The 16493-nt window shown below is 65.7% G+C and overlaps 3 protein-coding genes across 3 annotated transcripts in view; 2 read left to right on the top strand and 1 right to left on the bottom strand.

Moving 5' to 3' along the window:
* CHLRE_03g155001v5 (uncharacterized protein) overlaps positions 1–6754 on the top strand; it is an 11101-nt gene extending 4347 nt beyond the window's left edge. Inside the window, exons 11-23 of the mRNA XM_043060579.1 lie at positions 435–536; positions 779–897; positions 1236–1375; positions 1553–1598; positions 1810–1936; positions 2207–2306; positions 2584–2700; positions 2965–3113; positions 3273–3405; positions 3701–3871; positions 4061–4233; positions 4427–4520; positions 4743–6754. Of these exons, the coding sequence (XP_042925708.1) occupies positions 435–536; positions 779–897; positions 1236–1375; positions 1553–1598; positions 1810–1936; positions 2207–2306; positions 2584–2700; positions 2965–3113; positions 3273–3405; positions 3701–3871; positions 4061–4233; positions 4427–4520; positions 4743–5258 (1987 nt within the window). The 3' untranslated portion in view covers positions 5259–6754. The remainder of the gene's footprint in view (positions 1–434; positions 537–778; positions 898–1235; positions 1376–1552; positions 1599–1809; positions 1937–2206; positions 2307–2583; positions 2701–2964; positions 3114–3272; positions 3406–3700; positions 3872–4060; positions 4234–4426; positions 4521–4742) is intronic.
* A 391-nt stretch (positions 6755–7145) lies between these two features.
* On the bottom strand, positions 7146–13063 carry CHLRE_03g155051v5 (uncharacterized protein). Its single transcript, XM_043060580.1, has 12 exons — positions 12636–13063; positions 12178–12339; positions 11561–11773; positions 11061–11201; positions 10591–10746; positions 10130–10201; positions 9765–9836; positions 9210–9310; positions 8919–8987; positions 8584–8649; positions 8108–8279; positions 7146–7821 (listed from the first exon to the last, which is right to left on the bottom strand). Exons 1-12 carry the CDS (start codon positions 13026–13028, stop codon positions 7588–7590), a joined length of 1851 nt encoding a protein of 616 aa, XP_042925709.1. The 5' UTR covers positions 13029–13063; the 3' UTR covers positions 7146–7587.
* Positions 13064–13163: 100 nt separating this feature from the next.
* CHLRE_03g155100v5 (uncharacterized protein) lies at positions 13164–16445 on the top strand. The gene is made up of 5 exons (XM_001697486.2): positions 13164–13375; positions 13558–13653; positions 13777–13920; positions 14044–14910; positions 15096–16445. Exons 1-5 carry the CDS (start codon positions 13292–13294, stop codon positions 15771–15773), a joined length of 1869 nt encoding a protein of 622 aa, XP_001697538.2. The 5' UTR covers positions 13164–13291; the 3' UTR covers positions 15774–16445.
* Positions 16446–16493: the final 48 nt, after the last annotated feature.

The raw sequence follows: 16493 nt of genomic DNA on the forward strand, positions 1-16493 counted from the left end.
TAAGGGGAGGGGATGGGATGGGAGGGCATGGTGGGGAGGGGAGGGGAGGAGTAAAGGGAGGGGTAAGGGGACCGCCGTGCATTATGCATGCTGTATCGAGGGTGATGTAGTGGTATGCAGGGGGGGAAGGGTGGAGGGGAGAAGTGGCTCAGAAGCAGTGCAGGGCTCAGAGGGGTTGTTGGGGCAAGGGGGGAGGATGGGCGCGTTGGGAGCAAGGGGGCAGCAGAGGGGCCGTGTTGCGTGGAACAGGGGCAGGGCGGGGCGGTGTTCGGGGGCAAGGGGCGGATGGGACAAAGCAGCTCTCGCTCGCCCTGCACACTGCACTGGGGCGTGCCGGCAAGTGCCTCCCGCGCCTCGGTCCCCCCACCAGTCATGCCCCCATCCTCACCGCCCGCCCCACCTTACCTGCCCCCACCCTACCCATGTCCCCGCAGCGGCTGCGGCAACACGCTCAACTGCAACCAGCCTGTGGTGCGGCAGTTCATCCTGGATTGCCTCAAGCACTGGGTCACCGAGTACCACGTGGACGGGTTCAGGTGGGGAGGAGGGGAGGGGAGGAAGGAGGGGAGGAGGACAGGTTGCAGGGGCCGGGCGGTGGGCGGGGCGGGCCTGACCGGGGGGATACCGGCGGATTCGGGGGATACCGGGCATAAGAAATGAGAGCGTGCGAGTGCGTCCCCTTCATCACCAGGCTGTGCTTCCGCCACTTGCATCTGGATCGGAAACCTGCTCTTGTGCCCACCTCTCCCCTCTCCCCTCTCCCGTCTACCCCCGCCAGGTTCGACCTGGCCTCCATCCTGACCCGCGCCCACTCGGCCTGGCACCCGCAGCAGTACGACCAGGAGACGGGGCAGCGCGTGGCCATGAGCAGCGGCGGAGCCATCGTCACAGCGGAGGGTGGGTGGGAGGCAGGCGGGGGGTGGTGGGGCAGGGAAGAGGGTGAAAGAAAGGGGGTTTACACCACCGCTGGAGGCGGGGGAAGGAGGTTGAATTGCGAGGTGGAAAGGGAGGCAAATGCAGTGAGAGCGAAACCCAATGTGAGCGGTGCTGCATCTGCGGGCTGCCGGGGGGGGGCTGTGCTCGTGAAAGGTCTAGCCACCGCACTCCCACACGCTCTCTCCCTTCCTCTCCCTTTCCCTGTCGCCTATGCCTGTGTTCCGCTGGCTTGGCTCGGTTTGGTTTAGTTTTGGCTGGTACTTACAACTCCCTACACGCACACGCACACACGTACGCAGGCATCATGACTGACGGTGCGGGTGTGCCCACCGGCTACCCGCTGGCCGACCCGCCTCTGGTGGAGTCCATCAGCGAGGACCCCGTGCTGCGGAACACCAAGATGATCGCGGAGGCCTGGGACTGCGACGGACTCAACCAGGTGGGGTCGGGGGGAAGGGGGTAGGTATTCACGATAAATCAAGAACAAGCGGGTTTAATAGGGGGCGCGTGTAGGGGTGCTCGAAGTGTGTGTGCGTGTGCTAGATAGCAGTAGGCAAACGTTGGAATCAGTGTGTCCTAATCTTGGTGTTCGCTGCCACCGCCCCGATCAACCCAGGTCGGCGCCTTCCCGCACTACGGCGGCCGCTGGAGCGAGTGGAACGGTGGGTGGGTGCTGACGTCAGCACACGTGTCCGGGCGTGTTCAGAGACAACAGGCACGGCGCGAGCTGCGGGGAGGGGGCACTTGTGGGGTATTTCACGTGGAGAGAGAAGGAGGCGCAGCTGACGTGGTCATACCTGAGCGATGTGGCCGGGGGCTGGGCTTACCAAATCGCGATGCCAACACACATGCTTACCACAAACACACGTGCAGGCAAGTTCCGCGACGTGGTTCGCAACTTCATCAAGGGCACGGACGGCCCCTGGGCGGGCGACTTCGCCTCCGCCATCTGCGGCTCGCCCAACATCTACGCCAACAACACGCCGCACGAGACCGACTGGTGAGCAGCGGGCACGGGGGGTGGGGCGATGCGGTGGACGAGCGGGGGGGGGGAGGAGGGTGCAGGAGGGCACGGGGGTGCTGTCGGTGCGACCGGCATTAGTGTTTGGGGAGATGGGTATTGCTTGGGGCAGGAGTCAGCCGGGCAGTGTTCGTTCAGTGCGTTGTCAAGATTTGTAGATGTGACAGGACTGTGAGCGAGCGCGTGTTCGTGGTCGTGATGAGACGACACGTGCGGGCGCTGTGTGACGTGTGGTGCGGGCGCACGCAGGTGGGCCAACAACGGCGGGCGGCAGTGGAAGGGCGGCCGCGGCCCGCACGCCTCCATCAACTTCGTGGCGGCGCATGACGGCTTCACGCTGGCAGACATGGTGCGTGTAGGGTCCGGGGGGGGGGGCGGAGAAAGGCGGGGGAAGGCAGGGGAGGGAAAGGGCGGCGGCAGCGGGGGAGGCCGGAAAGAGTGTTGAGGCGAGCGGGAGGGAAGCGAATGCTGGCGCTGGCAGTGAAGGCACTGATGATGCGATGGAATGGCATGCAGGCAGCAGCCGTGTGTACAGTGCTGCGTCATACAGGGTGCTCAGTCGTACATAATGGGCCCAACCGACCGACCGTCTGACGCAACCGTGTGTGGCGCCCCCCCCCCTGCAGGTGGCCTACAACAACAAGCACAACGAGGCCAACGGAGAGAACAACCGGGACGGCGAGCAACACAACAACAGCTGGAACTGCGGCGAGGAGGGGCCCACCACCAAGTGGGAGGTCAACGTGAGTCATTTGATTAGGGTGCTGCGTGTGTATGCAGGTGCTGTGCAGGGAGGAGGAGGAGGAGGGGGAAGCTCCACGCTGCTCGCCTGATGGCACCTTCCTGCACACCTCTATCCCCGCGTCCGCTGCCCCGCACCCTTATCCCCGCCGCCGCCTCCACTCCCCCACTGCTCTTAATTAATCATGAATGTAATTCCCCACTGCCCCCCTTCCCCCTTACCACTTCCTCAACTAATCATGAATGTAACCCCCACACACACGCAGCGGCTGCGTCAGCGCCAGATGCGCAACCTGACCGGCGCGCTGCTGCTGTCGTGCGGCGTGCCCATGATCAACATGGGCGACGAGTACGGGCACAGCAAGAACGGCAACAACAACACCTACTGCCACGACAGCGAGCTAAACTACCTGCGGTGAGCCCAGCGGCGATCTCGGCAATCCTTTGTGTTCTCAACCCTGGTGCCGTTTGGTTATGCGTGGTGTGCACACCTTCAGTCGGACACGAAATCTTTCCCCGGATGCGCCGCTCTTACACCTCTCTACCCGACACCTCCACCGCCGCCTCCTCGCAGGTGGGACCAGCTGGCCGAGGACCCGCACGGCTTCAACCGCTTCGTGCGCCTGCTGATCCACTTCCGCCGCGCCACGCCCGCGCTGCAGCGCACCACCTTTGTCAACGACAAGGACATCCAGTGGCACGGCGAGGTGCGCGGCATGGGCCTTGGACTTGGGGGTGGGAGTGGCGCGGGGCCTGGATGGAGCTTATTGGGGGGGGGGCGTGGGGGAGGAAGTGGTGGGTGACCAGGAGATGCTCTGAATACGAACATGAGCGAGCTGCATGGGGGATTGGGGGCACCGAGCAAGGCGTGATGCATATCGCCCCCTGGCTTGGCCGGACTGTCCCTTCTTGTCATGTTGCATGCATATCGCCGCCCCCACCTGGTGTTCCCCTCCGCTTCCCTCACTACGCAACCCCCTACCGCCCCCCCCCCCCCCGCAGCTGCCCAACACGCCCGACTGGACCGACACCAGCCGCCTGGTGGCCTTCACGCTGCACGACGGCAAGGGCGGCGGCCTGTACGTGGCCTTCAACACCAGCCACCTGCCCAAGCTGCTGCAGCTGCCCAAGTGGGGCGGCCGCGTGTGGCAGCCGCTGGTGGACACCAGCAAGGTGCGGGCCTGAGGGGAAAGAGGAGGGAAGAGGAGGGGGAGGGCTGCGCGGAGAGGCGCATGCCGGTGTGTGCCTGGAGCGACCTTTCTATCAGCTCATCGCTGTCGTCACCTCATTCCGTTCCATTACCGTGTCGTTCACACACACGCCCCACGTAAACACATGCCGGCCATGTGAACGCACACGCAGGTGGCCCCCTACGACTTCCTGGCGGTGGACGGCGTTCTGAGCGCCGAGGACGTGGCGGCGGCGCGGCGGCAGATGGCCATGTGGACCGCCGACCACACCTACCCCGTGCTGCCCTGGAGCTGCATCGTGCTGCAGAGCGCGCCCGAGGACCCGGCCGCCACAAGCATGATCAAGTGAGGGGGAGGGAGGCAGAGGGAGGGGGGAAAGGGAGGAGCGGGTTCCATGGAGGCTAGTCGTGTGTATCTGTCGCTGCCCCTTGTGGAACATGGGTAAGGCCCGCTCAGCAAGAGCACTGCCGCCGCCGCCACCTGCCACACGCTCATCGCCTTGTGCTCTTCCCCTGCCCTCCCCTGCCCCGGCCGACAGGCGCGCCGCCCAGCGCTCCGGCCCCGCGCCCGCCTCCGGCCCCAGCGGCCCCGCCAACCCCATGACCTGGGCCACCAACTTCATCAGCGGACAGGTGCGGCGCCTCGTGTCGGTGCGTGGCGGCAGTGTGGTGCGTGACCGCATCGTGCGCTAGGAGCTATGCGGAAGAGAGTCTCGACACCGGGCCCCCGCCATGCGACTGTGTTGATGCATTCGACGCCTAGCTTCCTGTGGCCCCTGTCATGTGCTGCTTTATAACTCACGTGTGGAACGTATCATGCGTGTCATCCTGCGGCTGCCTCCCTCGGCCCCACAGCCGCCCACACCCGGCAACGGCCCCCGCGGCGGCGCCAGCGGCTCATCCTCCTACGGCGGCGCGTACGGCGCCGCACAGACCGCGTACGGCAGCAACGGCAACGGCGCCAACGTGATCGGCTCCTACGGACCCGCCGCCACCGCCACCACCTCCTCCTCCCCGGCGGCGCGCGCCGCGTCCGCCGCCGTCGCCGGCAGCAGCCGCAGCGCCAGCGCGCCGCGCGCCGCGCCCGCGGCCCCCGCCCACTCCAACAACGCCCACGTGCTTCCTCCTCCCGCCGCCGCCTCCACGGGGTCAGGCTCCAACCGCTCCAACTGGCGCGCAATGCTGGACGAGCAGCCGCCGGCAGCTGCTGCTGCTGCTGCGGCGGCGGCGGCGGCGGCGGCTGGGTCGTGGCAGCTGTCGTCTCTGGCCTCGGCGGACAGCGACAACGAGGGCATGACGGCGGCGGAGCGGGCGGCGCTGGAGCAGGCCATGCGCGAGAACGAGGCGCTGAGGAAGCGGCTGGGGCTGTAGGCGGCTGCAGGCATCTGCAGGCAGCCGGGGGGCTGTGGGGCTGCAGGCCGTTACACCGGTGCTATGCAGTGAGGAGAGAAGGGCAGAAGCGGGAGATGGGAGCGGGTGGAGGGATGAAGGGGCGGGGGTGGGTGGAGGAGGCGCTGCAGGGGCAGAGAGTCGCTGCTGGCGGCGGTGTTGAGAGGCGGCGTGAGCAGCGGGTGGGTGGGTAGAGGTAGGGCGGGGCACCGGCGTTGGAGGAAGAGCGGGAAGAGCTGCTGCAAGTGCCGCCGCCGCGATAACTGTGTCATGGTCCCAGGTGCAAGACCACAAGTTGTGAACGAAGAATGAATAAGTTCTTTGGTGTTGTTGACGCGCCCACGCCCGAGCAAAACACGGGCGGGGGCTGTGTCTAGAGCCTGAGCGTTACATGCTCTTGCGTTCTTTGGCACTCACACTTGCTCGCATGGGAGAGCTAAGTTTGCAGACATGTCGTTTGCACATTTTCTTGGAGCCAGCTCTACGCCTTGGCCTCATTTTGAGTGCGGGTGAGTGTGCGGTTGGGGTTGTAGCGTCGGTTTTGGTCATCGACCCCTCGGCACTGTGCATGAGTTGAATGCTGGATACGAGATCATGTCGCAAAGTTTTGGTTTGACAGGGTGTTGAGCAACGAATCTGGAGAGGTGGGGGCGCGGCGATGGCGCGTTGTGTGGGTTTTCCCCTGGCCGTGCCGGCATGAGAGAGAGAACAGCTTGCTGTGCACACTGCTAGGGGCGCCACAGTAGGTTATGCCCTGCACATATCAGTACCGCCTGGCAACGGTTTAGAACACCTTGGAAGGCCAAAACCACAGAGGGACTGGCATTGCAATCCCGATGGGTTGATGTTGTCATTGACGCTGGTCCGTCGGTGGATGCAGAGCCCAGGCGAGAGAGGGGGTTGCGGCCGAGGGCGGCAGCGTGTGCGCTGCGTTGAGCGTACCCCAAAGCGCTTTGGCGCAAGCAAACCGAGCGTCCTGCACGGAGAGACTGAGTCCTGAGAGAGCCAAGTTTGGTTGCGGCACTGAGGAAGAACGAATGCGAGCAGTGTGAACAGTGTCTCCCCCATGGGAGCTGGCGCGTTGAAACATGAGAGCGCACCCTAGTGCCGAGTGCCATTGAGCGTGTTGGTAGGGGTTTACGGGTCATTGCCTGCGTGGCCCTGTCGTTCCACGTGTTGACAAGGTTGTTCGTGTTCCTAGTCTTTGACCATTGTTTCGGTAGCTATGCATTGGCGGCTTAGAACGGCAACTCGATTGCGGCTAGGAACTGCTAGTATTACGGTAGTACGACAGCGGGGGCCGAGTAGGTTCGAGAACTGGACAGGTTGGCAGGTGCGCGTGCCAAGCGCCACATGTGCCCCGTGCTGCTGCTGCTCGCCACCGCCTTGGTTGGCGTGGCAGCGGCTGAGTGGGGCGGGTGTGGGCTGGTGGCTGCCCTGGCGGCGTTGGGACCATACTCGTGTAACACTAAAAGCAGCGCGGCACGTCCGTCAGCTGTGGGGCCTGTGCGGGCAGGCCCTCCTTGCTCCTGCAGTCCTCCTTAAAGGGCCCGCAGCCACCGCCAGAAGGCGGCAGGTGTACCAGCCAGCTATGTGGTAACGCGGCGGACGGGCCGAGCATACCGACACCGCATGCTACGGTGTAGGGTCATTGCACACAGGCGCGTTGCTGCAGCGCTTCCTCAATTGACGGGGCAACAGGCAAGCTGATGGGGCAAGGCACGCAGGCAGCAGTCAGGGTACTCCGCCCTAATCCGCACACATGATAGCAGGACTGGTCGGGCGCACTTTGGCGGACTGGACACCAGGGCTCGCAGCGCCAGCAATGGTGCCTTGGGCGGGGCCGCGTGTGCATCCGAACGTGTGCTAGCCTGCCAGATTTTACAGAGGCGCCAAGCCACAGCCGCAGCAGCCGCATCCAGCCCCGTCCAGGCCATGTCGCCCTGCCTCCCACAGGGACGGCGCCACGCACCCCGTTCGTGCCGCGTGTATTTGCCTCTGACAACCCCGATGTCCACGCGCCTCACTCCTGCCCGCTCCCGCTCGCCCCGACAACTCTTTCACACCAACCAGTCTACAATCCCGCACCAATCCTTACACATTTCCCACAGCCCCCACATCTCTCAGGCCCCACCACGGCATCACACCTCCACAACAATCGCGCCGTCACGGCCCCCAGCAGCACGCGCACCATCCGCTCCCGCCGCCCCCTCCCCCCGCCCGCCCGCCCGCCCGCCCGCCTCACGAAATACGGCCATATCCCCCCTCGCTCCCGCCCGCCGACCTCCTCCCTCCTCCGCTCCCGGCCGCCTCACGGCATGAGCATGACGTCCTGGTAGGCCACCAGGAACTCGCCGATCATGCCGCGGTCGGGGCTGACGTTGGACATGCCGTACAGCGGCGCGCTGCCGTCCTGCGCGGCGGCGGCGCGGGCGGCGGGGCCGGCGGCGGCCAGGGCGTCGGCGGCCGCGCGCAGCGCCGCCACCAGCTGCGGCGCCACGGCGCTGTTCATGTAGGTGAAGCAGAAGTGCAGCGCCGGAGGGTTCTGTGGGGGTTGGGGAGGAGTGCGTGGGTGGGTCGTGTGTTGGTGCAGGCGGCGTAGGGTGTGGTGTAGCAAACGACGACAAGTGGACTAACAGATGCCGACACAGCGTGTAACAGGGGCGTGAGGGCTGGTCAAGGGATGGCGCCTCCGCGTCTCATTTCCGTACTGGCCATGGTGGTAACCACCCCCGGACCCACCCACCCACCCACCCCTCCACCCACCCCTCCACCCGCCTCCTCCCCTCCCGCCACGTTCCCCACTTCCCGCCGCCTTCCCCACCACCCACCTGCAACGCATTCATGTGCCAGCCCTGTTTGGTGAGGTGGTCGTTGAGCACGTACACGTTGAGGCGGGCGGGGTGGCCGGGCCGCGCGCGGAAGGCCACCACGCCCATCTCCGGCTCGCCAATCACCTCCAGCTCCGGCACGTGAGAGCTGATGCCGCGGACCAGCTCGTCGCTGCGTGTGCGTGCGTGTGATAAGAAAGCATGAGGAAAATAGGTTGACACTATGCGTGTGTGTGCGTGTGTACGCATGGGTGAAAGGCTGAGCGATGACGCCTCTTGAATGGTGATGGAGCGTCTGCCACCATCAACTTACACGTTTCGCCCTGCCTGTGCACTGCCCCCGTCTCTCGGGCTCAGTGACGCAAGTCACTGGCAATCGCGCCCCCTCCCCCCTCCAACCAGGCCCACCCACCCACCCACCCACCCACCCACCCACCCACCCACCCACCCACCCACCGACCCGCCCACCCACGCACCGTGCCGCCATGATGCGGGCGGTGGCGGCCAGTAGGCCCTCCTCACCCAGGTGCACCAGCGAGGCCCTGCGGGGTGGGGTTCGGGTGGGGTGGGGTGGGGGGAGGCCGGCAGCAGTGGGCGGGGGCAGGCAGGGGGCAGCAACACGGGTCTTGCGGCACGCCCTCGCCCTTGCCTTCGACCCCGTGTTGCGGCCAGCGTGCCCCGCAGCAGCGCCTGCCGCCTACCCCCGCATGCGCCCCCCACTGCGCCACCACGACACGAACACACCCGCTCCAACGCCCTGCCCCCACCCCTCGGGGTCTCTGACCTCCCGTACCATGCCTGCTGCACCCACCATGCGGAGGCGATGAGTGCCCCGTTGCGGCTGCCCGCCAGGCCCGGCGAGATGTACAGACCGCCCGACCTGCGCGGTGCAGCGAGCGACCAGGCAGGGTTCTTAACGAGGCGGTGCTTGGTGATAATGCGTAATCTCTGGCGCCTTGGGCCCCCTGTCGTTAAGTTGCATCGCTGCTCTCCCCCCCACACGGGGTTCATTCCCTCTCTACCACGCCCCAACAACTAGGCTGCTTGAGGGCCCCGGCGGCTGCACCACCGCCGCCCCTCCCTCTCCCCCCTCGCGCCGCACCAGTCGGTGATGCGAGTGAACTGGTGCTGCCGCAGCTCGGGGTGGCGGTACAGCACCACACTGGTGCCCTTGTGAGCCATGCCGAACTTGTGGGTGTCCACCTGGAACCACATGGGGGAAGGGACACATGCGGGGTCAGCAGCAGCAGCAGCAGCCGGCAGTTGCAGTGGGCTGCAGTGGGCGGCAGAGCTCGGATGGACGCCACCTCCAGCGCCATTGCGACCCTGGTGCCGCCGAATGGTTTGGGTCCCGCGCACACACCCCACTCGCGGCCCGATGCACAGCCTTACCCCACTCCTACCACAAGCTCGACAAAGCATTGTTAGTCTTAAGCATCTTCGACAAGCTGTACGAGTGCTCTGCGATCAAGCCCGCGGCGGCGGTACCGCGCACCAGTCCCCGCCCGCCATCAACCCCTTGTGATGCGTCACCGTGCCCCCGGTTCTTTGGTTGAGAATGGTGAAAAACAACTCCTGCCCCACCTATCACTTGGCTTGGGCCCACAACCCCCACACATGCAATGCCACCCCACCCCCCTCGGCGACGGCCACGCACCGACATAGACGTGACGCCGCGCACGGCGAAGTCGAAGGGCGGCACCCGGCTGCCCAGCTGGCGCACGAACGGCTGCAGCGGGCAGGCGGAGGCAGTAGGGGCGGGGGGTTGCAAACATGGTTGAATTAACAGGATGCACTGAAGGGGAGGGGTTTGCAAATACCAGCCCAAACTAAACCAAACCAAGTCAAACTTGGTTTGGTTGCCAAACTTGGCAGGGGCAGGCAGGCAGAGCTGTTCAAGAGGCGGGAGAGCGTGGCCTGCCGTGTCAGTCTGCTCCCACACCAGGTACCTTTCCATACGCTCTGCGCGTCATTACCACTCCATACACACACGCACACGCACATCTCCGCCCCCCCCCCCACCAGGCAGAAGCCGCCCAGGCAGGCGTCCACGTGGCAGCAGATGCCCGCCCGCGCCGCCAGCCCGGCAATGCCCTGCGCACATGGCGATGGGAATGACATAACACACTCATTGACATACACCGTACACAGGGCAGGCGAAAAAAGTGAAGGTTGGCACGAGCGCGCGTCTGCATCCCTGGAACCGTCCCCAACACCTCAGGCCTTACGCTGCCTTGCCCCCATCAGCGCGCGCCCCGCACCCCACTCAAACCTTCTCCCGCCGCACCCCTGCCCGGGTCTCGGCTTGCATATTCACGTCTCATGTTCCTTCCTATGACTGGTGAGCTCACCCACTCTGTCTTGCACGGACGGCTACCTTCCGTCCCACGCCCCCCTTTGGCCAAGCATTGACTCCCCGACCCCCCACCCCCCCACCCCACCCTTCCTCCTGTCCTCCCGCCCCCTCCGCCACGCCGCCGCACCTGTACGTCGTCCACCAGGCCGTGCGGGAAGCCCGGCGCCGACGCCACCAGCAGCACCGTGTTGGCGTTGAGGCGCGGCCGCACGTCCGCCGCCCGCAGCCGGAAGTCGGACCCCACAGGCACCACATGCAGCTTGATGTTGAAGTACTCGGCGGCCTGAGGCAGGGGGTTGCGTTCACAAGTAATTCAGGACGGAACGGGTTTGTGCATTTGTTTGTGGGTACATGGCATTCATGAATAGCTGGGGGAGCGGGGGGCGGTGTAAGATGTTCGGTGTGGATGGGAGGTGTTGACGTACTGAAGCACGACAGGCTCTCACACGCCCCTGAAACCTAGCCGCACATGCTCAGTGCCCGGCGCCCCTTGCCCGCCTGGCTGCACAGCGGACACACTGCACTTGCACCCGCTCCTGCCACACCCACCACCTGACCCACACCCACACCCTCACACCCGCACCCTCACCGCCGCACCTTCCAGTACGCGGCGTGGGCCGACACGCCAATGACCATCTCGGGCCGCCGCACGCCCCGGCGCGCCGCCATGTAGTCGCGCGAGGCCTTGACGGCGGACAGGATGGACTCGGTGCCGCCCGACGTCATGGCGCCGCACACCTGGTGTCGACAGGAGGGGGGCCGGGTGGGCCAGGTGGGCCGGGTCAGCACGGTATGGGTGCGCGCGCGTGACGCGGGCGCAGGTGTCTCGCGCCCACACCAGCGGCGCAGCCGTTCGCAGCCCACCTCTCTGCCTGCCTTCCTGCATCCAATCCACAACCCCACCATCACCCCACCCAGTATCCAGTACCCAGCCCGCGGCAGCCCCACCCGCACGCACGCCCACACCCTCACCCCCCGTCACCCCACCTCAACCCCTCTCACCCTCACCCCCCCGCTCTATTGCATTGGGTTCGGTTCAGTTTGGGCTGGAATCTACAACCCCCCCTCACCCCACCCCCATCCCCGCACCCACCCACCTGCGGCGCCGGCCCGGCCGGCCCGCCGCCCAGCAGCCCCGCCGTCATGGCCACCACCTCCGCCTCCATCTGCCGCACGCTGGGGAAGCTGTCGGCGTGCAGCGGGTTGGTGAGGCTGAAGGCGGCCACTGTGGAGTCCAGCAGGCGGCGGTGCGGGCTGTGCGCGGCCATGTACACGGCGCCGCTGAGGCGGGACTCGCCGTCGGCGCCCAGCTGTGCGGGGCGTGGGCGTGTGTGAGCGTGTGTGGGCGTGTGTGAGCGTGTGTGAGCGTGTGTGTGCTTGTGGCGGGGTGAGGGCGTAGGCGTGTGCGTGTTTAAAGAGCACAAGGAAAACATAGCGTGTGTGTGTGTGGTGTAGGCGCAAGATTGGAGGTGCGATAGGGGTGTTGCGGAAACGTCGCGGTGTCAGCTGAGGCGCTACTGCCACGACCGTCGCCACATGAAACAAAGCCCGCGCTGAAGCACCTTCATAGTTACGCTCACAGCCGTCAGTTATCGTTCTGTTACGGCTGCCGATATCAGCAGCCACGGTCCCACGGAGCGCGACCACCTCCAGGCTCCCACCCGCCAACCCATCCACCCCCTTCCACCCACACCCACACCAGCCCCAGCCCCACCTGCACGTCCGCCAGCGCTCGCCGCTGCAGCCGTGCCGCCACCTCCTCCACGGGGGTGCCGCGCGCCGGCAGGCGGGTCAGCGTGTCGCGGGGCCCGCCGCCCGGCACACCGGTGTCACGTGCCGACAACAGCTTCTGACGCATCTTGGCCTTCTCCTTGGCCTGTGGGCGAGTAGGAAGCAGCGGCATGCAATGGAGTTACCGCATGGAGGAGAGGGCCACATGGGGATGGGGGTGGTGGGAATGACGTGGGGGAGGGCAGGTAGAGGGTTTGCGCTAGGCGTCATCTCGCCATTGCGGGCGGAGGTGGAGGCAACTGCAGACGTGTCTGCTTCCCAGCCCCGGTCCTGTCCAGTACAGCACTGGTACGAGGGAGGCCCCTCCCTAGGCCCACCTGAAGGAACCCCCCCTCAACCCAGATCCGTCCCCGTGCCATCCGTCAGTATCCTTCCGCTTACAATGATGCCAGACAACGGCGGCAAGCTCCGAATCGCGTCGAAGAGCACGGGCAGCACCCCGCGCTCGATGAACGGGCGAGCCAGCCTTCTGAGCACCCTCAGAAACAGGCCGACCGCCAGCAGCGCCAGCACGGTGGCCACCACAAGCGTCGCGGCGTCCACATCCGCTACGCTGGCGTTGAACTGCTGCCGCGCCCTGGCGAGGGCCTCACCAGCACGGACTGCATGGGGCTCGGCCACCGTGTACGCGTTTGCTATAAGAGGTGCTGCTTGATCATACGCTTTGTTTGCAGCATCAGCAGCCTTTGCACGCAAGTCAGGAGGAATCCTTTGCAGAACCGAAGCGATAAGTCCCTGGCCCTGCGCCTGCAGCGCCTGCAAATGCTCACGCATGGCTAATACAACACGTCGTGGGCACGCTTTGGACAAATGACGTGGCGATTGCCTCGACGTCACCACGTATGGCAGTCATCCCATCATTTCATGGATCGTGTCCAAGACAGCTCCTCCTGTCGGCAACCCACGATCGCTCTATTGTTTATTTGGACATAGACAGACAAACAAATTCAGCGTACGCGATTGTGACGCCATCAAGCGACAGTGACAGCTTGCCGGCTTTCTTTTACAGTTCCTTCTTGGTGGGCACACTCCCGGCAATGTTTGGATTCGGGCGAGGAGGAGACGATGAAGTCAGGAAACTGCGAGGCCGGGAGAAGGAGCTGGAGCGAGAGCTGGCCACGGTACGTAAGAATGGCGCTGGCAGGGGGGGATTCGTTTCGAGTGGTCAAATCATTGGTGCCCCCACGCTGGCATCGATGTTGGTGTTTCCCTGTTATTCTTGCTGAGCGGTTACGGCGCCTCAGAGGCTGGGTGTTCGAAAGATAGGCCCCCGACTTTGCCGATGTCCTCCCCTTCCGAGCAGGCCAGCCAGTCGCTGCTGAGTGCGGAACAGCGAGCCGAGTCGGCAGAGGCCAAAGCCAATCTACTGGCTAGCCAAAACCGGGCGCTAGCTCTTAAGGTAAGCCACGTCCGCAGGTTTGCACGCCGAGGTCACCTAGCCTCCCCTTCGCCCCACGTCAAGGGGGTGGGGGGTAGCGCTTCGTTGGTTTGCATGCTTAACCGTTTTACCCACCACATGCAGGTGCATCGACTGGCCCTGCAACGGGTGGAGCTCCAGAGCGAGAAGCAGATAGCTGAGCAGGCTAACACGGAGCTGAAGCTGCAGAACCTGCGGCTAGAGAACGAGGCGCGGGTGGCCAAGGCAGCGGAGGCTGACGCGTGGCAGGTGCGGGGCCCAGGGCAGGGCCCAGCACCCGCAAGGTCCTGTGCATCATCCCTGGGAAACAATAACCACCTACATATGCCCTCAGCGCGCTTGAGAGCATTAGCACAAATTTCCGTGCCGCAGGTGACCAACCTCAAGACGGCCCTGAAGCAGCAGGCAGCGCAGTACGAGACGAAGCTCTCTTCTTTCAAGCGCCGCACAAAGGCCTTCCTCACCGCCGTGCTGCCCGGCACCCATGCCGCTCGCGGCCTTAGCATGGGCGGCGCCGGTGCTCCCTCCTCGCCCAACCGCCCCTCGCACGCCGGCGCCAACCCGCGCTCCGCACCCGGCTCCCCCACCGCCGACCTCTCCCTGCCGGACCTGTGGGATGCGCCGCTCAGCCCGCCCGCCCTGCCTGAGGGCGACGAGGCGGCGGTCGCTGCTGCAGCGCTCCTGCCCGCCGGCGCCTCCAACACCGACGGCGAGGACGTGAACGGCCGCGTGCGCGACATCATCGCCTGCCTCTACGACGACTCGCTGTCGGAGGACGCGGCGCTGGAGCAGCTCACCAGCCTGGCCGCGTCGCTGCCGCTGGCGCACCTGCAGGCCAAGCAGCAGGCCAGCGTCGCCGGCACCTCCACCTCCACTGGCTGCAGCCCGCTGCCGGCGGGCCGCGCCGGCGGCTCCAAGGTGGACGCCTCCACGGACGCGCTGAGCCACCGCGGCCCGCGCTACATGGCGGACGCGGCGACCGAGACGCCCGCCGACATGCCCGCCTCCTACGTGGGCACGGGGCTGCACACCCCGGCCGAGGGCGGCGCGGGCTCGCCCAGGCTGCGTCTGGGCGGCGTGGTGCCGCCGCTGGACCTGGCAGCACTGGTGGCGCAGGCCATGGAGGCGGCGCCCGCCAGCCACCGCAGCACCACCAGCACGGCGGCGGGCGCCGGTGCGCCGGGGCCGTCGTTCAACGCCTTCTCGCAGTTTGTGCTGGCACAGCCGGAGAAGCTGCAGGTGTGGGGCAAGGAAGGTCTATTGCGAGTGGCTGCAGGGTTCATCGGGACACGGTTGATAAGTCGCCCTGATGCATACATGACCCACACTGCCAACTAGTGCATGACCCGCCTCCTCACCCTGACGCCGGCTCTCACCTTTCTATGCACCCCTGTGCTTCATACCCGCTTCCCCCTCTCTAACAGCGCCTGATCATGCGCCATGCCGCCGCCACCAGCGCCCGGCCCTCCATGCCCGCCGGCGGCGGCCTGCTCGCGGGCGGCCAGTCCTCCACGTCCGGTGCCTCCACCAGCGGCATGCCCGCCTTCCCCGGCGCCGCCGGCCCCACCACCGGTCTGGAGGGCGCCGTGCCCAGCAACGGCTCTTTCACCTCGCGCCCCAGCCTCACCAGCCGCCTGCTGGGCCTCGGCGGCGCCGGCAGCTCTAGCAGCAACAACTCCAACATCAATCGCCCGCCTGTGGCGCCGCCGCCGCCCCAGCCCTCCAGCGCGTCGGCCTCCTCTCCAGCGCGCGGCAACACCGCGGGCGTGCTGCTGCCCTCCGCCTCCATCAACAGCTCCGCCCCCATGGCCAGCCCGGCTAAGGCCATCAAGCGCAGCGGTTCCGCCGGCCTGCCCAAGTTCGCGTCCGCGCTGGACGCGGCGCCCATGGGTGCCGGCGCGCCGCGCGCCGCGCCTGCTGCCCCCGGCCTAAACCTGGGGCTCCTGGCGCCCAAGAGCTCGGGCGCCGCACTGGGCGAGATCAAGCCGTTGCGTGCTGACGTGGGGGGCGGCCTGGGCGGCCTAGGCTCCACGGACCTGGACGCGGAGTTCGGCGGCTTCTTCCCGTCCGGCTCCTCCGGCGTCTTGGCCGTGCGCCGGTAGGGCCGTGCGCCGGCAGTGCAGAGCAGGTGCAGGTGGATGCGCATGAGTGCGGGCGCGATAGATGTGAGGTGGCGCTGGGCCAGCATGATCTTGGGCGTGCTAGTGGAGGAACTGAACTGGAGTACTGACGGCTGATTCAGCGGCTAGATTTGCGCGTAATTCCTTCTCTAGGAGGTATCATTGGGAACGCGGGTTTCTCCCATATGACAGCTGATTTAGCGGCTAGATTTGCTGGTTGTAATCGGGCAGGAATGCACCAGGGCGGAGCAGGAGTGACTGAGGCCTGCACTGCAGGTGCTGGTGCAGCAGACAGGCTGGGACGCCAATGTACATAACCGATGAGATGATGTGCAGCTTTTGCCGCTTTCAGTATTTATTTAGGTGTGATCATGATAGTAGATGCGCATACAGCTTGGGCTGTAGGACTGATAAGCCGTTGTAGTCCCGAGTACGCTGCGGCACGGATGCTGCCCGGTATGGGGCTCACACATGTTTTGATGTCAGACTTTACCGAGCAATGAAAGCATGTGCATGAGAAGGTGTGTACGACATGAATGCCACAGTACAGGAAGGGACAGTCCAACCAACAAAGTTTCCCCCAGCTGCACCGCACCCATTCCCCCAGCGGAAAATTTTCATGACAATGCCACACGCTGGAACCCTTGGTGCCCGCCCCCTGCCCGCTTCAATTTGCCGACATTTACCGCAAGGGCGAGAACG

Source organism: Chlamydomonas reinhardtii, chromosome 3, assembly GCF_000002595.2.
Source record: "Chlamydomonas reinhardtii strain CC-503 cw92 mt+ chromosome 3, whole genome shotgun sequence".
In the NCBI taxonomy this organism is placed as follows: domain Eukaryota; kingdom Viridiplantae; phylum Chlorophyta; class Chlorophyceae; order Chlamydomonadales; family Chlamydomonadaceae; genus Chlamydomonas; species Chlamydomonas reinhardtii.